Genomic DNA, 8,454 nt, shown 5'->3' on the forward strand with positions numbered 1-8,454 from the left:
GACACACAAGTTGATTGTTTCAAGCCGTGTGCGGTGCCCCCCTCCACCATAATCCACCTCGGTCATATCGTAGCGGTGCTTAGGCGAAGCCCTGCGTCGGTAGCAACATCATCACCGTCATCACGCCGTCGTGCTGACGGAACTCTCCCATGAGGCTCTGCTGGATCGGAGTTCGTGGGACGTCATCGAGCTGAACGTGTGCTGAACTTGGAGGTGCCGTGCGTTCGGTACTTGGATCGGTCGGATCGTGAAGACGTACGACTACATCAACCGTGTTGTCATAACGCTTCCGCTTTCGGTCTACGAGGGTACGTGGACAACACTCTCCCCTCTCGTTGCTATGCATCACCATGAACTTGCGTGTGCGTAGGAATTTTTTTGAAATTACTACGTTCCCCAACAAGCCTTCTCATTGATTCCCGCGGGAACCGAGGCGATGAGAACGACGAAGCGTGGGGGCCGCTGACACGGCGGGCCCGCCGTTCTTTCGCGCCAAAAACGCGTCCCACGGCGCCCCCGGGCGCCCGCAGCGCGTCGGGTTCGGCCTGGGTCCGCCGGCACCAGTTTTGGGTCGAACCTGTGAAAATTGGGCTTCTGGGGGTGCGACTGGGCCGTTTTTTCAGCGCCGGCGATAAAAAGGGCCTTGGGGAGGCCTGTTAGGGACGCGGCTGGAGATGCTCTAAGCTCCAGGCTCCGGGAGCCCCTATGTGCCGCATTCTGCGGCAAAGAGATGGCCTAACGCACACGGTGTGTCCCCACTAGGCCGGCCCATTACAGTGCCCCGCGAATGTCATGCTAAAAAATCGCTAAAAAGGTAGTTCGCAGTTTGCTCATCCTGGAAATCGAACCCTGGACTACCATCTCAAGTGCGCTCGCTGTCAGCCACTATAACTAAAGAGGACTCGTGACAAATACGCATCACGAGGTTTTAAGACTAAATAGCGGTAGCAGACTTAAACCTATTTGAAAAGAATCCCGAACAATATTCCAAAATTTGATTTAGTTTGCGAAATTACGAAACATTTTTGACAAACCCAAACAATTCTCTGAAATGTCGATTTATTTTTCAATTTCTGAACTTTTTTCGTAAACATGAACATTTTCCGAATTTTTGAACAAAATTTCCAAATGGGAACAATTTTTAAAGTCATGAATATATTTTGAACTTTTAGAACAAATTTCGAAATGAAGAACAATTTTGAAAATCCTAATCAAAATTGAAATACCAATTTTTCTAATACGCGAATAAAAATTAGAAAACATGAATATTTTTTGAAATCTGTGAACAATTTCTAAACTTTTTTCGTAAACATGAACATTTTTCGAATTTTCAAACAAAATTTCAAAATGGGAACAAGTTTTAAAATCATGAACATATTATTAATTTTTAGAACAAATTTGAAAACGAAGAACAATTTTGAAAATCCCAAACAAATTTGAAACACGAACACTTTTTAAATACATGAGCAAAAAATAGAAGATGAGAACATTTTTTGAAATATGTGAACAATTTTTGAAAACAGCAACATTTTTCTAAATCGCGGTCATTATTTAAAATTCTGTAAAAACGAACAAAAACATCTCGAACAATTTTTGAAAAACGGAAACATTTTTTTGGAATTCCCGAACAAAATTTTAAAAATGCGAACATATTTTAATATGATTTTTTATGAAAACACTACCATTTTAAAAAAATTGAAATTGTTGAAAAGCACAAAGTTTTTGAAGTTTCCAAACAAATTTTCAAACATGAACATTAAAAAAGAAATTGAAATATAAAAAAGAAACGAAAAAAGAAACAGAAAAGGAATAGAAAAGAAAAAAGAAAGAAGAACAATAAACAGAAAAACGAAAAAAAACAAAGAAAAACCAGAAAACTGGTTCAGGGAACCTGCTAGAAGGTTCCTAAAACCAGAAAATACCGGCTGGGAAACTCTAGAAGTTTCCCAAAATCGGAAACGATTGAACTCGTTAACGGGCCGGCCCAGATTACACGGCTCGGTCGCGAGTCTGTGCGAAGCCTCGACTGTTCGACGCAAAATGCGGCGAATAGGATATTCCCCAGGCTCATCCAATTCCGCAGATGTGGTGAAGCTACATGGGCCTCCCCGATCCATTTTGTCTGATCAGGATAGCCTCTTCGTTAGCATCATTTTCCTTTTTACCGGAATCACTAGCATCTTTTCGCCTGATTTGTTAAAACTGACGCACATTGAACATAAACCTATCATCCGTAATACAATGACCAAACTGAGCGGGTGAATCAAAGTTTGGAGATGTATTCTTCGTATAAGAAAAAAAAAAGGTCTTCGTTTGACGGACGAGCTTGTACCGTCCTCGTCAGTGTCAGGATGGTGCAAGTGCCAGATGCCAAAATGACCATCTAATGAAACATCTATGTATAATGATTGTCGAGCAACAACATCTTATCTCTATTTAGCTGCATCTTGCGTGCGGTACTCCTGAACTTGTGAAGGTCGTGGTCATGTCTAGTGTAGTGTGAGGTGCGTTTGGCTGTGCTTGCGTCAGTTCCAACCAGCTAATGAAACATATACATGTTGTGTGGTCTCGAACTCTCTAGAAATAGCTTTCAACACATTGCGTGGTCTCGAACTCTCTTGGAACACATACACGTCGCATGAGTAGCCGGACTCCAGCCATCCACCCCCGCGATTGTCAGGAAGAGCGAGCTCACGTCTCGAGAAGGAACCACCGGACCTCGCCGCAAATCTCTCGTGCACCCAAGTGTTGTCGGAGAGGGCCATCTACCCTCTCGCACCGGTCCGAGGCGCGTCGATCTTGCGGGGGTGAGCAGTATATAGGTCAAGAGCGTTGCCGATCGGTCACATGGGCCAACACTGGTGTTCATTTGACAATTTGCCATTTCGCTGAAAAGATCATGCTGACTTTCACGTTTCAACGTTGTCGTTTGTGTTCATATCTTTTGCTGAAATCTGCGGTGGGAAATTAAGATATATACGCCATTTAAATAGGCAGACATATGACTATACTGCTGTTTTATTTGAATTATTGCGGGATGATCCGCCGTTTCAGTCAGTGTCAGCACCAGCGGCAGCACGTGCCAAATGACAAAAGGACCGCCACCCTGATATATAAAACTATCCAATATATCGTTGCCGTTGCCGAGCAGCAGCAACGTCTTACGTGTCTGCATTTAGCGTGCGGTACAGGTGAACATATGAAGACGATCCAGTCTATATCTAACGTAGTCTATCTTGGAGGATTCTACAGAAAACAAAAATATAGGACTCGCATCACCAACTACATAATAAACAGAGCCAGAGAGGGTGCAGGTGCGCTTGCGTCGCTACACTACACAGGCTGAGCCATGGACGTCTCGTCACTCTCCGCTCTCCTGCGCTCATCGCCATTCCTCCTCCTCCTCCTCGCCCTGCTGGTGCCAATCTTCTCCTCCTTGTTCCTCTTCTCTGCCAGGAAGAAGCTCTCTCCGTCCTGCGCCGATGGCGGCCAGCGGCTGCCTCCGTCGCCGCCGGGGTTTCCCGTCCTCGGCCACCTGCCCCTTCTTGGGTCCCTGCCGCACCGGAAACTCCGGTCGCTGGCGGAGGCGCACGGCCCGGTCATGCTCCTGCACCTCGGCCGCGTGCCCACCGTCGTGGCCTCCTCGGCCGCCGCGGCGCAGGAGGCCATGAAGACCCGCGACCTGGCCTTCGCGAGCCGCGCCCAGATACGCATGGCCGAGAGGCTCCTCTACGGCCGCGACATGGTGCTGGCGCCCTACGGCGAGTACTGGCGCCAGGCGCGCCGCGTCTGCGTGGTCCACCTCCTCAACCACCGCCGCATCCTGTCCTTCCGCCGCGTCCGGGAGCAAGAGGTCGCCGCCCTGCTCGACGGCGTCCGCCGCCGCTCGCTTCACCCGCCGGGCGTGCTGAACCTCAGCGACATGCTCACCTCCTACTCCAACGCCGTCATCAAGCGGGCCGCGTTCGGCGACGGGGAGTACGGGATCGACGGCGACGACGGGGGCGAGAAGCTGAGGAAGGTGCTGGACGACTTCGAGGAGCTGCTGGGGACGCCCACGGTGGGGGAGTTCGTGCCGTGGCTGGCATGGGTGGACACGCTGACGGGGCTGAATGCCCGGGCCACGCGCACGTTCGAGGCGCTCGACGGGTTGCTCGAGCGGGTCATCGCGGACCACCGCAAGCGGCGTCTGGCCGGCGGGCCGGTGGTGGGAGACGGCCTGGACGATCAGCGGGACTTCGTGGACGTGCTGTTGGACGTGAGCGAGACGGGAGAGGAGGCCGGCGGAGTCCGGTTCGACGTGGTCAGCATCAAGGCCATTATGCTGGTACGTACGTTGTTCGTGCGTGTATTTTGTACGGGAGCACCTATTTTGGAAAAAGAATACAGCGGTAGTCAATTTTCTGGGGCGTCCGATCATCATCCAATGGTCAGGATCACGCTGCCACTGTGTTCTTCTTCTCGGTCCTTCCGCGCGCCGCCGACTTGCCCCGCCCATTTACCGGCCTTCACCCTCTCCGGCATTCAGAGATTAGCAAGCGCTACTTTTTTATTATTAATTAACAAACATGTGCTATAGCACAAGTTTGCAACGATCAGCTCCACGCTGGATGTGGACGTAGGAAGAACCGGGTTTGCTGATTAATTAGCTCTCATCCAAATACAAGTCGATTGATGTGCAAACTGTTCAGAGCATGGTTAATAAGAGAGCCGTCCGTTGGCTATATGCGAAGGCCATGTCACATACAGCCTTCATTAAAGCCCACTTGTATAATAGATTGAGACTATCCACAATGGGAGTAACATAGGTAGTAATCACATATATCTAGATAAAATAGATGATGTGGCAAGTAATAAATGAAGGAAGAGAGGCATGTAGTAACATAGCTAGTTACTACTAGTATGAGTAATATCACACATATCAAGACAAGATGAGTCTATAGCATAATAAATAAAGTGTTGCATGTTACCACACATATGTTACTCCCCACTATAGAGGTAGTAACATAAAGTAGTAACATGAGCATGTTACTACTCTATGTTACTATCCATTGTGGCTAGTCTGACTATACATCGGCTATTAGAATGACTATAATAATCAACGTTTGCATGTGGATGGAGACAAGGAAGCTCACCTGATTGGGAGAGAGGAAGGAACGCCCAGCTTTTTACCTTGCACACGGCTGCATGTGGGTTACTTTTTCTTGTTTCTAGAGCTAGAGCCGGCAACGAGTGAAGCGCCCGGTTCCTTCTCTTTCTTCCCTTCTCTCTCTTACAGCTAGGATATTGATGATGTGGAATGGCTTATAGCCTGCTGATTAGGACCTATTGTACTTGCTCTCAGAGGTATAGGGAGCGCTGATCCTGACCATCTTCCCTTCCACTCCATTGTCGACGCTGGGGAGTGAATAGCATAAAACTACCACAATTCGCGTTAAGGTTTTAAAAGACTACCACATTTTTGTTTGTGACTGATAACTACCAGAATCAGCGTCGACTGTTTCAAAAAACCCAAATCTTCCGTTGCTAAGAAATTAAACCGGTTTATGACAGATCGGGCCCGCACCTAAACAAACCGTCCGTTTGACCGTTTGTTTCTCTAATAAAAAAATTCTCGTGTAAATTTCTTCTTCAACCCTGGGTTCTTTTACAAATATAAAAATATGCCCTTATTTTTACAGAATAGCCCCTATAACCATTTAGAAAAAGCAATCGGGTCCCTCAATCAAAAAGCAATCCCGCCCACAAAATCCCGTCGGCCATCCCCACGCTCCTCCCTGGCCATGTCGCCGCCGCGCACCAAGTCACCGCTTGGAACCTGCGGGGCCGGCGAGATCTGGCACAGGCAGCGCTGCCGAGGGCTGCTACCTCCTCACCCGCTCCGGCTCTCCACCATCGTGCGGGAGTGTGACGCCCCCGATTTGACCGTACACTAATCATGCACGCAAATGTGTACGATCAAGGTCAGGGACTCACGGGAAGATATCACAACACAACTCTACAACATAAATAAGTCATACAAGCATCATAATACAAGCCAGGGGCCTCGAGGGCTCGAATACAATTGCTCGATCACAGACGAGTCAGCGGAAGCAACAATATCTGAGTACAGACATAAGTTAAACAAGTTTGCCTTAAGAAGGCTAGCACAAACTGGGATACAGATCGAACGAGGCGCAGGCCTCCTGCCTGGGATCCTCCTAACTACTCTTGGTCGTCGTCAGCGGCCTACACGTAGTAGTAGGCACCTCCAGTGTCGTAGGTGTTGTCGTCGACGGTGGCGTCTGGCTCCTGGACTCCAGCATCTGGTTGTGACAACCAGATAGAAAAGAAAAGGGGGAAAAGAGGGAGAGAAGCAACCGTGAGTACTCATCCAAAGTACTCGCAAGCAAGGAGCTATACTACATATGCATGGGTATATGTGTAAAGGGGCATATCAGTGGACTGAACTGCAGAATGCCAGAATAAAAGGGGGATAGCTAGTCCTGTCGAAGACTACGCTTCTGGTCATCTCCATCTTGCAGCATGTAGAAGAGAGTAGATTGAAGTCCTCCAAGTAGCATCGCATAGCATAATCCTACCCGGCGATCCCCTCCTCGTCGCCCTGTTAGAGAGCGATCACCGGGTTGTATCTGGCACTTGGAAGGGTGTATTTTATTCAGTATCCAGTTCTAGTTGTCATAAGGTCAAGGTACAACTCCGGGTCGTCCTTTTACCGAGGGACACGGCTATTCGAATAGATAAACTTCCCTGCAGGGGTGCACCACATAACCCAACACGCTCGATCCCATTTGGCCGGACACACTTTTCTGGGTCATGCCCGGCCTCGTAAGATCAACGCGTCGCAGCCCCACCTAAGCACAACAGAGCGGTCAGCACGCCGGTCTAATCCTAAGCGCGCAGGGGTCTGGGCCCATCGCCCTATGCGCACCTGCACGTTGCGTACGCGGCCGGAAGCAGACCTAGCCTAGTGGCGTTCCAGTCCAATCCGGCGCGCGCCACTCAATCGCTGACGTCAAGAAGGCTTCGGCTGATACCACGACGCCGGGATACCCATAACTACTCCCGCGTAGATGGCTAGTGCGTATAGACCAAATGGCCAGACTCAGATCAAATACCAAGATCTCGTTAAGCGTGTTAAGTAACCGCGAACGCCGACCAGGGCCAGGCCCACCTCTCACCTGGGTGGTCTCAACCTGCCCTGTCGCTCCGCCACAAAGATCCACTTGCGGGTACTCCTACGAGCCGACCCGACTTTAGTCATCACATGTGTCATGTATAAAGTATATAAGTATATACCCGTGATCACCGCCCAGGTGATCACGGCCCGATAGTATAGCACAGCAGACGGACAAGAATGTAGGGCCACTGATGGAAATCTAGCATCCTATACTAAGCATGTAGGATTGCAGGTACAGGTATCAACAGTAGTAGCAAGGATAGGCTATGCATCAGGATAGGATATCGGAAAACAGTAACATGCTACACTACTCTAATGCAAGCAGAATAGAGAAGAGTAGGCGATATCTGGTGATCAAGGGGGGGGGCTTGCCTGGTTGCTCTGGCAAGTAGGAGGGGTCGTCGACTCCGTAGTCGAACTGGGCAGCAGCAGGGGCGGTCTCGTAGTCTACCGGAGAGAAGAGGGGGAAGAAACAGTAAATACAATGCAAACACAAGCATGACGATGCGTGACATGACAATGAGCGGTGCTAGGTGTGCCCTAACGCGACAGTAGGTGGTACCGGTGAAGGGGGGGAACATCCGGGAGGTATTCCCGATGTTTCGCGTTTTCGGACAGACGGACCGGAGGGGGAAAGTTGCTAGTTCAATAGGTTAGGGAGGTGTGGTGGATGAACGGACTGCGCATTCGGATTCGTCTCGTCGTTCTGAGCAACTTTCATATAGAAAACATTTTCATCCGAGTTACGGTTTAAAAGATATGGATTTTCAAAGATTATTTGAATTTCTGGAATTATTTAATTAACAGAAAAGGGATATGACGTCAGCATGACGTATGAGTGACGTCAGCGGTCAACAGTCCGGTTGACTGGTCAAAACTGACACGGGGGACCCACCTGTCATAGACAGTGGGTTAACAGAAGATTAAACTAATTAATTTTTAGTTAATTAACTACTGGGCCCACCTGTCAGTGAGTGATTAGATTAATTAATTATTTTTATTTATAAAACATTTTCCTTTTCTTTTTTTTTCTTTTTTTTGCGGCGGGGCCCGCATGTCAGTGGCTGGGCCTGCCCAGTCAGCACGTTGACTGGGTGGACCCAGTCAACGGGGCCCACGGGCCCACTGGCAGTGGCACTGGGGGGGGCAGGCCAGCCACGTCGGCGGCCGGAGCGACTCCGACGAGCCAAACGCGGCGGCGCGGCTCGGGAGGGGCGCGGGTTTCACGCACAGGGGGTCTGCGGGGTCGTGGCGGGGCGCGTTCGACGCGGCTC

At 49.5% G+C, this 8,454-nt stretch overlaps 1 protein-coding gene across 1 annotated transcript in view; it reads left to right on the top strand.

Moving 5' to 3' along the window:
* Nucleotides 1-3,265: 3,265 nt before the first annotated feature.
* The window catches only part of LOC123074347 (cytochrome P450 71A1), a 25,485-nt gene continuing 20,296 nt past the window's right edge, over nt 3,266-8,454 (top strand). Inside the window, exon 1 of the mRNA XM_044497219.1 lies at nt 3,266-4,327. Within this exon, the coding sequence (XP_044353154.1) occupies nt 3,350-4,327 (978 nt within the window). The 5' untranslated portion in view covers nt 3,266-3,349. The remainder of the gene's footprint in view (nt 4,328-8,454) is intronic.

Source organism: Triticum aestivum, chromosome 3D (assembly GCF_018294505.1).
Source record: "Triticum aestivum cultivar Chinese Spring chromosome 3D, IWGSC CS RefSeq v2.1, whole genome shotgun sequence".
NCBI lineage: Eukaryota > Viridiplantae > Streptophyta > Magnoliopsida > Poales > Poaceae > Triticum > Triticum aestivum.